The 14450-nt window shown below is 36.4% G+C and overlaps 1 protein-coding gene across 12 annotated transcripts in view; it reads right to left on the reverse strand.

Annotated features, from left to right (window-relative positions):
• SSBP2 (single stranded DNA binding protein 2) overlaps positions 1 to 14450 on the reverse strand; it is a 201352-nt gene that overhangs the window by 36968 nt on the left and 149934 nt on the right. For 8 of the 12 annotated variants that reach the window (XM_087761478.1, XM_087761479.1, XM_087761485.1 and 5 more), the window contains 4 exons: positions 13358 to 13417; positions 9903 to 9969; positions 9642 to 9712; positions 5659 to 5750 (listed from right to left, as the gene is read on the reverse strand). In XM_087761478.1, coding sequence (XP_087617604.1) covers positions 5659 to 5750; positions 9642 to 9712; positions 9903 to 9969; positions 13358 to 13417 — 290 coding nt within the window. The remainder of the gene's footprint in view (positions 1 to 5658; positions 5751 to 9641; positions 9713 to 9902; positions 9970 to 13357; positions 13418 to 14450) is intronic. The other 4 variants (XM_087761480.1, XM_087761483.1, XM_087761477.1 and 1 more) reach the window with 1 other exon arrangement.

Genomic DNA, 14450 nt, shown 5'->3' on the forward strand with positions numbered 1-14450 from the left:
GGCATGGAAGTTTTGCAAAGAGTAAAAAACAAGTTCCCAAATTCTTTAAGTTCTCAAGAGGAGTGTTTTTCCTTGTACTGTTAACCTTTTTTAAAATATTTGGAGGAAGTATCACATATTCCACAAAAGTCTACTTACAGTACAGACAAAGGCAGAAAGGTACTAAAATATGTGTAATTTCAGTCATAGAAACAGAACTCTTGCTTACATAATTAAGTACCTTCCTGAAGAATTGAAGATGCATACATTTATTGAGTATCAGTCTAGAATACTGCAAGTATAGTAAGGTTTCATTAGTGAAAGTGATGCTATAAATGTTTTGTGAAAACCTATTTTAAAGAACAAGCCACAGAAAATATGTTGCTATAACCTGTATCTGATAATAATAACAACAATAATAAATCTCATGTATTAAAAATTGAAAACATGCCATTTTATACATACACTTTAAACAAATATTTAGATATGCATCTAAAACCAGTTTGCTACTTGACTAAGGCTTCATTATGTCCACAGAAGTCACAGAACCATACAGCAGGCAAAATGGAAATTTCAAACTTTTCAGACATTCTCCTTACACTTGGCCCAAATGGTGTATGCATGATTAAGTGGCAGCTCCCCAGCAGGAGGGACAAGAATGTTTCACAGGCAGAAGACCTGTTTGATAAAGTCAACTCAGATGAGACATCAGAGGGGTACTAAAAGCAGAAGGGAACGAGGAAAGGAAAAAAGCAAAAAACGTCCAGATAAAGCACGTTTTTCTCACAACTCTTGCTGTTATTTTAAGTTTCTCACTCTTAGCTGAGCTCAAAAAAATAGTTCGGTGGTTAGACTTTGTCTTTTAAGAGTCCTGAGGGAACTAAGCCATATGGGAGGTAAAATCTCCATGTTTACAGTCATAACATCTCAATAACCATAATTATTCCTGGGTGCATTAAGAACTCCTAGTTATTTATAAATAAGATGAAATCACTTTTTGAAGGCCCTGACAACTGAGAGGCAGAGCAGATGACAAAACTTTCACATTTAAAATGGCATTTTGGCCTCATTAGCTTTAGAAAAGCAACATTAGCCACCACAGCTTACCAGACATGGGAGAGTGATTTAAATATAAAGAAAGCAGGCTTCATTAATGAGTTCATGAAGTTTTCTATCTATTTTAAAGCCTTGCAAAACTAAAAACTATTAAGTAGATATGTTGCCCAAGGGATTTAATATTGAATTTTTTTTTATTACATTGTTGATGAAACTATAAAGAAATTATCTCAAATAATCAACTGAAACAACTCAAGTGAAAACTGATTCCTTTCTGCTGACATTATTTTTGGAAGGTTGTAAAACAGGAATGTAGGTGAGGGTCATTTCTGCCTTATTCATTGGGAGGAGGGGAGGCAAAGCAAGGAAAGGGACTCACAGTACTCGTGCTCCTCAGGTCAAATATTCAGCAATTTCTCCTCTGCTAATGATTACAAGGTGAAATATGATGTGTTAATTTTTTTTCCCCCCTCCAAAAAGATCTTCTTTTTCCTATGTACCATATTTGGCTTATTGGATCCTCTTTTTCAGAGAAATCAGGAATATTTGTAACAATGTTAGAAGTCTGTCTTCACCCCAAAACTCTGCACTTGTTTGTGTGACACTAAGTAACACAAATATATCTAGCAAAAAGCATCAAATGGAAACTAGCTGTGACGACACTGCAGATTAGTCCGAACTACAGAGCTATTACAAAGCCAACTCAAATACATGATTGGGTTAAGCCACAGCAACATGGAAATTTAGACAGGCCTTACGAGGAGACTGGGAAACTCACCTTTCATCTAAAAAGCTGTTGGAATTTCCAAATTTACTGGAAGCCATGGACAGCTCTAAGTATAGACTTAGAAAACACTGTAGCAGATTCTGCTGGAAAGCCATATGGTTTTTGTGGAGCCAAATGTTGTTAGCTTATAAAACACATATTATAAAAAGCTACCTGCAATTTTTTTCAATGCAATGCAAAAAGTTTTTTTGCCCTTTATTAAATGTTTATTTTGGAAGCATCAAGAGAGTCATAAAACATTATTATGAATGTACCAATTCCAAAATAGAGTCATTCATGAAGTATCTATCACTATCATTAATTACGGCTGTATTTTATCCTTAAAGTTAGTCCTATAGTGTTGATCTCAGTACTTGAAAAAACAAAGTCTAAAATTTTATTTTCCCAAGGGGCAAATATATTCAATCAGGAAATTAAACATCTAGACACAAGTTTGTGAATTGAAGTTAAAATAAAATCACTTTTTTTTTTTTTCTTTTCAAGCATGACTGAGATATTCTGAGCATTTGAGACAGCACTGCAGGTCACATGGGCCATTAAAAAGTGCCAGTGAAATGTAACACTGCTCCCTGATTGCCATTTTGTTCCAAAGAGGGCATTTTTCCACAAAGAAATAAAATCTTACTAAAAATGGCTACACCAAGTTTCAACTTAAAACCTTATAGCTAAAATGAAGTTATTTTGTAGAAGAACACAGGATATGTAACAGCTGTTTCAAACAGTAATCTGATAGGCATTAGTTATGACAGAGCAAGCGATTATTTAGGAGTACTACCTTTGTGGAGTATATGCTCCTGGTCTGAAATACTGTCTATGAGCTCTCGAGCTGCTTGTTGCCATTTTTGACAATAAAGAACACTTTTTCATGCAGAAAAATGTAAAATTATATTTAGCAGATATTCTGCTTTTAATCAAAACACCTTCCTTTTGTGCTTTCCGAGGAGAAAAAGCTGGATTTTAAATGGCAACTCTTTTTGTAGAGTACACATTTTTGTATTTTAACATTGCCAAAAAGCCAAAAACATTGAAGAGAACACTGAAAAATTTTCATGTAAGAAGAAGATATGGCTATGCAAAAACAAATGTACATTACTATAAGGCAAAAGCCTTATGTATAGTTATCCTTTATCCTAGAAACGTACGCTGTTATTTCTTAGCACTGTGTATTAGGTAAATTGTAAGGGAAAATATAAAGAACATGTTTAACACAGTTGGGTCCATCTATTGCCATTGCCAACAGGTTATCCTTGGATGCACCCTGACTGATCCTGAATGCTGGAATTGACCAGAGGAGGAGTCTCCACTAAGATTTTGGTGTAAGGACAACTTTGACAGCAGTAACTTTACAATAAGAAAAAAACCTGATGTCCTGGAAATACAATTAAAAGAAACTCAGACCATAATAACCTTTGTTTTCCTTTTCATCAGTATATGTCACTCCATTTGACAGAGGAAAAAAAAATACTCAGTCTGACAGTAAAAAATTATTCATGTAGTCAGGCACACAATAATGGAGCTCCTTGCAACAGTCTGTGATTCAGCATGTAACACAGGTTGGGATATGCTGTAGCATAATATTCCAGTACCAGCACTTTGGACTCTCTTAGGCCTTTAAAGTGCATTGTAATAAGCAAAGGGACAGTACGAAGTCTTGTTCTAAACCAAGAAAGAGTATTCTGTTCCCACTTTCAGCTGAGCTGGAGTAAAGATGAGTTTCTAAGAAAATATAAGTGGGTGCAGTATATGTCTGGTAAGACATGGAGACAGCTATGGTTGCCTACTTCGTAATTATTGCTTCACATCTTGTTCTTCTCAGAAGATCATATACTGTATCAAAGTTCATGAATTTTCCAAGTAAAGGACCCCAGTTCATGGTGTCCCCTTCAAGAGGACATAGAAGTTCAAAGGAAAATGCACCTCCCACATCACTGAATTAAAAGAACATGATCTGTGTATGTTTACTGGCTCAACAAAAGATGAAATGTGTTTATTAAATGCTGCAATAAGGAAATGTTAGTATTTCAACCCATCTTCTCTCTTTCTGGCAGACCAGGAATTCTTTTTGTCATCCAGGAACCCATTTTCTTATTTTTCCTGTGTAAACTCTCATTTATGTGGATAAGTAGCCTCTACAATACCTTATCTATCCTCAATTTTACTTCTAGAACATTTTATTTTATAAAGTTGATCTTCTTTTCTTATAATTCAACCTCCTCCTGAGGACAATTGCTGTAGTGCTTATATTATACTCACACTGAATTTCAAGTATCTAAACATTTTTTCTACATCAGTTTTATTTAAAAAAAATGCCTACCCTTGGGAAGGTTCCTAGAATTGTCTTGAGTCCAATATATGATGTCTATGATAGAGTAACACCCAACTTTATATTTTATTTTATCTGCTTCAAGAATTCAAGGTATGTCTGGAAATCAGAAGAAATTAAGGATATGGTGGATTAGATATTTTTTCAACGGTATTATCTATCTGAACACCTCTTTTACTTTTCCAGGCTGGTAACTCCTTACTTGAAATAAAAATTACCATCTCTCATTTATGTTTCCTATAAAAATAAGAGTAAAAATGGGCATCTATGATATAATGATAACAAGCATATATAAATCTTCACTGTGTTTTCTGTGTCAATCTGCTGAAAACTCATTCTTGAAAGACAAAAGTGTAAAAGGAGTAAAAAAAAAAAAACATGTTCTCTGATGTAGGCTGTAAAATCATTCTAGTGTCTTGATAGCTAGATCACCATGCTGCCTTCTGTGACCACCCCAGAGTCTGCAAAATGCTGGTTATAAAAAAATGTACTAACTTCAGTACGGGTAGGCCCATGAATCAAGAATGACTTGATAATCTCTGGTCTCTAGTATGCTATAAAGGTAACTATAGCAGCCCCTTAAAATTTGTGAATCTCTTTAGTGAGAAATCTAAATAATACAAGAACCACCTCATTTTTTTTTCCCAGGCTTGCTAATCATGTAAGCAACTCCAAGCAAGCAAAAGATTTATCTGAAGTGCACAAGATTGTTCATGTTGGGCCGCTTGCTATGCTAAAATCCTCAGCTTAAATCTAGTCCACTCTGGATACGCTAATTTTACATGTGAAATTTTTCTGCGCACTTAGAAAGGGGGGTAGTCTACAGGTATAAAAGGCATAACACGCTCCCATGACTACATCCATGCCTGGAATAAATCAGTATAGCTTAACTGAAATCAGTCTATCAGTTTTTACTAAATGATGATCCAGTCCCAGAAACACTGAAAACCTTACACTCATATCTGTAACACTCATCTATCTGTTTAGAGTGGAAACAAATGTAGTTATGGAAATAAAAACAGCAAGAGAGAGAGAATCATCCACACTTCTTCTTTCAAATATGTGTTTTTTTAAAAATAGTTCTATACAATTGTCTTATTTTGCTAAAATTAAGTACTTCTTTATTTTGCAGAAAAGACCCATACTTGTACTATTCCTTACAAAATATTTAATCAGTAAAGTAAAAACATAAATGTAAATAATGTCATTTTTTAAAAAAATGCACACAAGGATATATCAGTGACTATACTGACAAAATATTTCCAATATTTGAACTTTGACCTGTGAAAGAAACTGAGCATTTGTACAGATTTGTAGGGACAGCAAAGGTGCCTCTAAGAGATGCATGCAGAAGAAGGAAACTGCTGTGGGTTCGCTTTTTTTAAATTGCAATTATTAGTCATCAAAGCATGTTACTTATCAAAGAATGTTCTTCTTGTCTTGTGTATCCCAAATGTTCTACAATGAAATAATGATTTTTCTAAATATGATAAGATTTTATTATTGTGCTTACATGTTCATTCCAGGCATCCCGGGGCCACCTAAAGCATTCAGTGGGGGTCTCATTGCACCTCCATAGTTCTGCAATGATAACCAAGGGTCAGACTACCACAAAACAAAAAAACAAAACCAAAGAGGAGGGGGAAAGAAAGGACAGCAGGTTAATGATATCCCTACATAACTGCTGACTGGATAGGCCAATGTAATTCATTCTTTCAGGAGTTTCCATTGTTGACTTCAAAAAATAATATTGTTATCCCCAAGGAGAAAGAATTGCAAACAATAGAAATAGACTAAGAATACTTAAAATGTCAGTTGCTTCAGGGGGAATTATTTACACATATAGAGGTCAAGTCAAGGGCCAGCAAGGGGCAAGTTTTATAATGTATTCAACTTTTATATCAAGGCAGTTCATTCAAAACCAGAAACCTGGACTTAGATTCTAAGATTTCTACATTATGGAATTTAAATAGAATTATTTTAAATTAGATTTTGTTAGGGTATCAATAAATGCTTGTATAAAATTGATGATATCACTTTTATAACATACAGCATAACCATTACATTTGTCTTCTAATCAGTCAATTCCAATAAGTCTATGGTAACTAATATGAAAAGTCTTTCATATGATAATGAATGCCATAGTGATGCTAACAAATGAACTGCCCAATGCCTATAAAATCTGAGTTTATGTTCTGATATAATGACAAAAGTTTAACTGTATTATTTGCATGAAAAACTAAATTATACCTATTTCTATTCAGAGGAATACAAGCAGAACAGTCTATCTCACCTCACAGTCATAATACACTCCCTAATCTGTGTTAATCCTGCTACATTTTTCTGATATTTCAAGAGAATGGATAATAGTAAATTCTCTAAAATGAATAGCTGTACATTTTGGAAGGAGGGGGGCACAAAGAAGCAATTTACTTTAAAAAAATTTAGGTCATTGTTGCATACTATTTTCCAATAATAAAACTAATACACTCTATTTCATGTACAGTATACTACAAACTGCATAAACCCTATGATTCATGCTTATGGGTGTTCTCTATATTGGTCTGATTCACAAAACCATGTAAACATGAAGTCATGAATACATGGGAGAAATCCAACAGTGATATTCGAAGTGTGGCTCTGGTGCTGTTTTTACCTTGGCTGATATGACATATCAGTTATCTAGAATTGATCTAGAACTGATCTATAACTAGGAGAGGAGGTTTTGTTGCTGCAAAGAAAAAAACAAAACTTAAAATTTTCTTCATTGTTAACAATCCTGAAAGTGTCCCATTCATAGCTGGTTTGCAAGAATACAACCAGAGGCTGCAAATAGATGTCCTCTTTCAGACCCAACAGTGCCGTCTGAAGACAGCATTATCCACAGTTCCTGGTCATCAATCACTACTTATTCCTGCCTTTTTGTGTGCAGCTGGCAGACCAACTGGTGCACATGCTCAGGCGAAAGTCAGCCAGATTAACTCAAAGCTACTGTTTGACCTAGGTTATCCTAGATGATTTTGCCTGAGCAACTCCTCTGTCAGAACTGTAGGGCAGCAACTGGTGGGTAGTCAAAGCAGCTGGGCACAGTAACATCCCCAGTTGGCACTACTGGATCTGGAAGAGAACACAGTCTGACTGTAACAAAACAGCAGTTCCATATCTGTTTTATTTCATTTTTCCATCTTGATGTGGAGGGCTAAGCAATTCTCCCTATTTGGTCTGTCTGGTAACTCCCCTCTTTATTTTAATTCAGGAATCATTTGTGTGGACCGGAGTTAAAAGATCTCTATGGAATCCTGCAGGACTGGAAGAATCCTAATCAAATGTACTTCTAGCTCTAATTACTGCTAATTCTAATCAAACATACTCCTTCATCCTAAAATAAGAGCACTTTCATTAAGGCTACCAATATACATGTTCCTTCAGCTGCAGCTATGCTCTCTGCAGAAGTTAGTGCCCCAATTTGTTCCTTACAGCTTTTTACTCAGTCACCACCACCACTGTTTATCTGGTAGTTGAGTTGTTCATAAAAGTGCTCCCTAACACCAGGGGGCCAAAATGAGCCAGATTAGCCAAGACATTTTTCTTAAATATTTAGGATGACCCGATTGTTTTTGACTAGAAAGCATTAGGGAGCATGTGGGATGCTCACCAGCAGATATGAAGGACAGGGAGAAGCAGCGGTCGGTCACAGATTGGCAGTAGTACCCCATTCATCTAGCCTAACTACCGCTTCAAAAAAGCCTGAACCTAATTCTTTGGAGATTTTCACAGATTCGAGCATTTACAACCATCCACTGCTTTTTGCCTCGTGTTATTTAGTTTGAAATAGTCTAGAATCATAAAATACAAAACAGAGGTAAATTTTCTGTAAGTTTTCAAGCACATGCATGCTATACTTGCTATACTGGACATAAGCATTTCTGTATCAGCACCTTAAGTTTTTTTCAAGTTGACTGCCTGTGCAGCAAGGTAGTAGGGCCTCCCATTATGGGCACAGCTAAGTCAACTTTACAGCACTGTAGCAAGAGGATGTTAAAAGTAGCTGTGAAAGATTTATCAAATTTGGTTTTAGAACTGCATTCTGAGGAGATCCTAAATGGCTGATACAAAAGATAGAAGATGATCCACTTAGAGAAAAGATTGATTTGTGAACTTAAATTTTGTGTGATTAGCTACATTTTTCCCCATTTTAAGAGGATGTTCAGTATAAGAAAGAAGAACCTTACAAAAATACTGAATTTTAAGAAATAGCAAAAATGGAAAAATTGTCCTTATAAAAACTGGCATGAGATTTGCCTACTGTGTGACTAATGGTGCTGCACAAAATATCAGCTCAATCTCATATGGCACCATTGCAAAGCTTCTCTTTCTACCTCCAAAAGGCAAGTGGTAGATACAGTTCAATACTACAGAAAAAATAACAAATGTATTTAATAATGGTTTGTTGGTCACACAACAGATGTTGTGTAGAACTGCACAACTGGTTTCTACCAAGAAGACCCAAAATTGTAAAGACAGTTATGAAGAGGTTTGAAAGGCAAAGCTATTTAATCATTTAAAATTCAGTTGCTATTCCAAGGAACAAAGAAGTCACTAGAGAGATTATCTGAAATGGGAAAGTAAAAATGCAAAGTGTGGGCGCAATGAGCATGCTGTAAAACAAAATACTGGCAATACCGGTATGAAACACTACCACTTAAATTTTCTCTCACTGAGAGCACTGACAAAATAGAGAATAATCTTTTGGATTCGTATTTCAGGTATTATCAGAACTAATTTTTTTTCTACCTTAGTTTACTGTTGAAATGTAATACTGACAAATACGCACTCATATTTTCCCACTTTTGAAGAAAGAGCCTATGAACAATTATGAGCAGGTCAGCACCATGGAGAAGGCTGATTCTTGCAATCCAACATTGCTTCGCTCCTCAAAAACAGAGCTAGAAAGATGCTTGTGATTGACAAGGGGGAGAAATGGCAGCATGAACTTCTCCTTTTACGTTAAAATTGCTCTAGCACTCACCAAAAATCTAGATCAATAGTGGATGAAAGAAAAACTTTACATAATTTTGGGGGGTACTTTTGGTACAAAGAGTTTTCCTAAGCTAGGAGCATTAATCCTTTCCTCCTAAATAGCATGATCAGTTAGGTTGGGAAGATGAGGAAACACCTACTCAATCCTTCGTCTCCTTTACAAATGTCAGCCTTTGATTACAACATGCACTGGCTGTAGGGCAAACATAACTTTTCTGAAATAAGCAAGTTAAGGGATTTCTCTTTTAATTTCAAATCGTAATTAAAATGACTGATGTTTTCATTTTAGACTTTGTAAAACTGCAACTCAGAATTAGTTTTTGCAAAACAGAACGTTTATTTCAAAATGGGATTAGAAGAACAAGTCCTGGCCATCTTCAAGCTGTGGAAAGCCAGAGGAACATAGTGTAAGTATAGGCCTATCAATAACAACAGGTATCAATCTGGGGAAGGTACCTGTGGTCCTAGCGGAACCATTCCTCTTGGAGGAGTCATTCTCTGCATTGGCCCACCCATGTTTGGATGCCCTGCAAATAAATTTATATAACGTAAAAAACTACGCAATATACAAGCACCTTCTAAAATGACTTTAACAAATAATTCCTTTTTAATTAACAAAAAGCTTAAAAAGCTGCAGTAAGGTTTGAAACACAGAAAGAAAGACGCAAGTTTGAGAAGACAAAACTTTTGAATAGACCAAATGATTATTTCATTTACCTTGCTGCCGTGTTGGGTCCATCCCGCTAGGCAATAATGGCTGACTTCCCGGGACACCTCCAAGTGCCTGCAGGCATAGAAACCATATGTTAAAAGCATATAATGCTTTGAAATTTATGTTAAAGACATAGTGCAGATATTTTGTTTTTAATTCCCGCATGTTTCTTCTGAGTCAAGAGTAATGTGGAAGAGTTAACTTTCCTAAATGCCCTAACTAAATGTCCCAAGTGCCTAACTAAACTAAAAGTACTGAATGTCCTACAACCCTTACTATGGATTTGCATGGACAAACTCTTGGACGTTTGTGGAATTACGTATAAATAATCTCCAAAATATAATTGCCTAATTTGCTTCCCCCCCCAATACTTCCTTCACTTTACCTTACCTATTATTTAACCTCCAAATACTGCCTTTTCCTTAGGTATGTGGCAATTTATCCAAAGCTTATATTGCCACAGTTTTCCCTTTTAACCATTATTTTAACATTTCCTTTCAGAGGTCAGGATGCAGACACCAATATTCTCTGAGAGTGAGACATAACTGAGCCAACTGCACAGCATTCACAAGGTGCAGTTAATTAGGGCTGTGATGTGGGGGACATTTTATCTTCCACTCTGCCTTACTCTTGAAGGGCATCAATGCCAAGATAAGCTTATTATTCATCTATGGGAGATAACAACAGTCACAAAACTCGCTCCTAATCTTGCAAGTGAAGGTACATTGTCTTGCTACTTCACCTCTAGTCCAAATCAAATGCATTGCTTTTATGTCCCCACATTTGAATCTGCCCTTTGGGTTTATAGTAACTGAATTAGGTTTAAGGCTAATTTCTACAGTCTCTTACCTATAGTTCAGCCAACTAGAAAAATGCTTTTATGGATCAATCTTTGTAGCTGATCCATTAGGTGCTATTTAGCATTTCAAAACAGCACCACATTTTCAGTAGAAATGTATCCAGCATGAGTAAATCTGTTATTATGAATGTAATCTACTGAGGCAATACAGGTACTGCTTACTGTGGGAATGGATAAGTTAATCTTGACCTGGAAATACTGTAGTGGTCTTGGATACTTACAAAGGGGAAACTATCTGCAAATATTATACAGTTTGTTTCCACAAGAGGTAGGAAATTCAAAATTAAGATGCACATTATTACCTCAAAGGTAATACAGTCAAAAGGTACTCACTGCAAGATTAATGGAACAAACAAATAATCTGAGACAACATCATTTAAATCAGAGTTTTACATGTACTTCAGTGGCTTGAAGTCTGGGCGATACATAAGAACAATACATTAAGTGCACAGAGAACCATCAAATACTGGCAAAGCAGGAACTGGTCACTTCTGCCAGAGATGGCAAGTTACATGTAAGGACACAGAGGCATTTGCTGCTCTGAGCACATGCGACCGAAGACTTAACTCACGCAGTCATTACACTGGAGATCATTACATGAGGGACTGCTGTTCCTTTCTAACATGTCATACCGCTTTTCAAGAAAAACAAGTGTACCTGCACAGCACAATGCATTGCCAACAGTAAATACCCTTGTAGGGCTTGATCTTGTAGGACATGATTGAGCACTCGAGAAAACTTAGGGGCACTCATGAGGCACTTGGTAGGTACTAACTTTTCTTGCTACAAAGCCTAGATCTAGCTCAGATAACCCTTACACAGCACTGGACTGTGCTGTGCACGCATGCCCTGTGTTACCCTTCTTTACCTAAGAAACACAATCCCTATTGCAAGGCATTAAGGAATAGAGTTATAGTTGCAGTAGGAATTTTAACTCTGATTTTTACTGACTTTTACTATTCAAAATTTCATCCTCAAACCTGCACTACAATAGTTTATTACTTCCACACACTGCCCAGCTATACTGTAACTTAAATAATGGCAGTGTTGTTAAAAGCACTAATTCATGAATGCAGCGTAATGTAAATGAATTGCAAGAGCTGTAATTCTCTGAGATTATGTGATTATGTTACAGCTCTGAACTGAAAATACCACAATGTGCAGACAAAAACACTTCTGAAAATAAAACTGCAGGTTGGCAGTGCTTTCACAGCACTCACCACATCCAGTTTCTACCTGCCAGTATTTACAGTATTTAGAAACATAGAAAGAGAAACAAAGGGATATGTGAAACCCAAACAGCAGTGTATCTTTGGCTAAGATATTATGTAAAAGTGCAAAAATCAGGAAGACATTTTGTACTGAGTTACAGTATGTCTGTAGCAAGTATTTAACTAAATTGCTAATGACATTGGACTCTTGTCCCTTGATGATCACTTCAGCAAGGTTAATTAAGTCACACATTTCTCTTATGAGAAAGTGGGTATGGTACAGGTAACTTAACCTGCTCCCAAACACCACCATCTTTGATGCAGAGGAATATCTGAAGAAGTCTTGCCACCTGATATATCCAGCTCACTAAAATTTAAACTTCATACTTTCTGGCAATATTGTACCAGTGCTAAAGACAAGTTTGTTGACATTGTGTTATACAGATATAAAAAATAGCCAGAAAAAATGCCAGGTTGAGGCATAAAAGTCTCCTCATCAAGCTGTGACAACAAGAAAGGCAGTCCTGGAAGTCTAAGTTGGACCAAAACACCCATTCCCTCTATCTTATCAATCTTTCCCAATATTGTAAACGACCCAGTTTTTCTTTCAGAGCTCCACTGGTATTTTTCTCTCTGCTTATCTTTAACTTTTCATCTGCTGACAACCGCCTTCTCTATCTGCACTATGGAGAACTTAAAAATACAAATGCTATCTGCTTCCAGAACCATCTTTCACAGATGGGCCAATAAAGGTCTCTGCTGACGAGCAGCAGCTCATTACTCATTCTTGTTATACTGGCATGCATATCCTTTGATCGCGACGAGAGAAAATTGGGAATTCGATGCTTTCATAAAGTCCTCAGAGTGCCTATAATAGTCATACAGCACTTCATGATATCTGTTTCTCACCAATAATCTCCATATTTACTATGAAATAAATATACTTCATATATCCAAGAAAGAATAGAAGGGAGTGATGCATTTTATGTAGAATTAAGTAACAAAATTCTCAGAGCTAACTGCTTGATGTGGTCAGCAAAAAGTGTAACAGTTATGGGGACATTCTGCCTTCATCCCAGTGCAGGCAGCATTGGCTGGTGAGGTTAATGCAGCACAACACAAGCCAATTATATCCTCCCTGTGCAAACAGGCTTAACACACAATAAATTTTGAGGTGTAGATGCTAATTAAGCATGGTAAACTGACCTGGGAGTGGCATGGCCACACCTTATCAAAATAACTGTTTAATGGTCAGATAAAATGGAGTCGAGAGGGACTGAGTGAGTTTTGTAGCCAACAAGCCATTGGCAGCCAACAAGACAACATACCCTGTTCCCACCCCTGCACCATCACCCTGGACCACAATGGTGCATCAGTGATAAAATCTTACCTGATTGGGTATTCTTAAAGGTGGCCTTGGTCCTCCAGGGTACCGAGGGGACATGAAAGGCTATGAAAAAAAAGAAATACTGCTAAATAATTCCATTTAGCTTGTAAATATCGCATTGAGTCATGGAGCGTATGGCTTGTGCCATGCTCACACCTCAAGCATCCAGCTTAAATGCTTCCACAGAGCGTTCAGTACATTATTCCACAAAGTTTAGCAGAACTAAATAAACTTAAAGATTCTTAGTGAGTGCATCTATCAAGATGCAGTATTTGAAACTTTGTTACAGCAATTGTGAATGTAGAATAGAAACAACTTAATGCATTAACAGTGAAGAATAATAAGCCATTTAGATCATATAATCACAGATCTATACTATCCACTGGAGAAGGGATAAAGATAGGAACTCTGGAAGAGAAAACAAAAACGTTCTTGGAAGAGTCAAGAGGTAAGTAACAGCATAATAATTCACAAATACTTTCCATTGACTTTTTCATAATAATACAGTAAAATGCAATACAAGATTTAACCTGTAAAGGCATGGATTTCAAGTTTATATCGTAAATATTTAGAACTTTGGTGGTTCCATTAACCATATTAATTCGATGTTGCACTCCTCCCATCCCTCCATATTTAACTCCATGCTCACACAGTAAAACTCCTCTCTCAAAACCAAATATAAACCCAAATCTGTCATACCATCCTGCACCTTGTGAGGTTCTAGTGGCTCTTGGCTACTACAATAATACTATTTCATAGCCCACAAACAAGGTCAGTGCCTTATGATAAACAAATGGTAGTACCTGAAAATGCATTTAACATCCCTACTTTTTCCATCCCAAAGTGTGACAATAATCTAGAAATCTAAAAAGCCAGGAGATTAGTGGCAAGTGTGAGATCTACAGGAAAAAGGTACAAACATCTGACTAAACAGATGATGCAGAGGATCATTTTGGCAAGCAAGTGAACCTATAACTCCAGAAGAAAATGAAGAGCTAAAAGTATGCTTTGACTGTGAACACAGGGACAAAAAAGACTGATTCTTTATATCATGAAAGAGGAGCTTGCTTCTGTTCATGACACTGCCACTAGAGAC

The sequence above is a fragment of the Nipponia nippon genome, unplaced genomic scaffold, assembly GCF_047370975.1.
Source record: "Nipponia nippon isolate SJK-2023a ecotype South Korea unplaced genomic scaffold, ASM4737097v1 scaffold_24, whole genome shotgun sequence".
NCBI lineage: Eukaryota > Metazoa > Chordata > Aves > Pelecaniformes > Threskiornithidae > Nipponia > Nipponia nippon.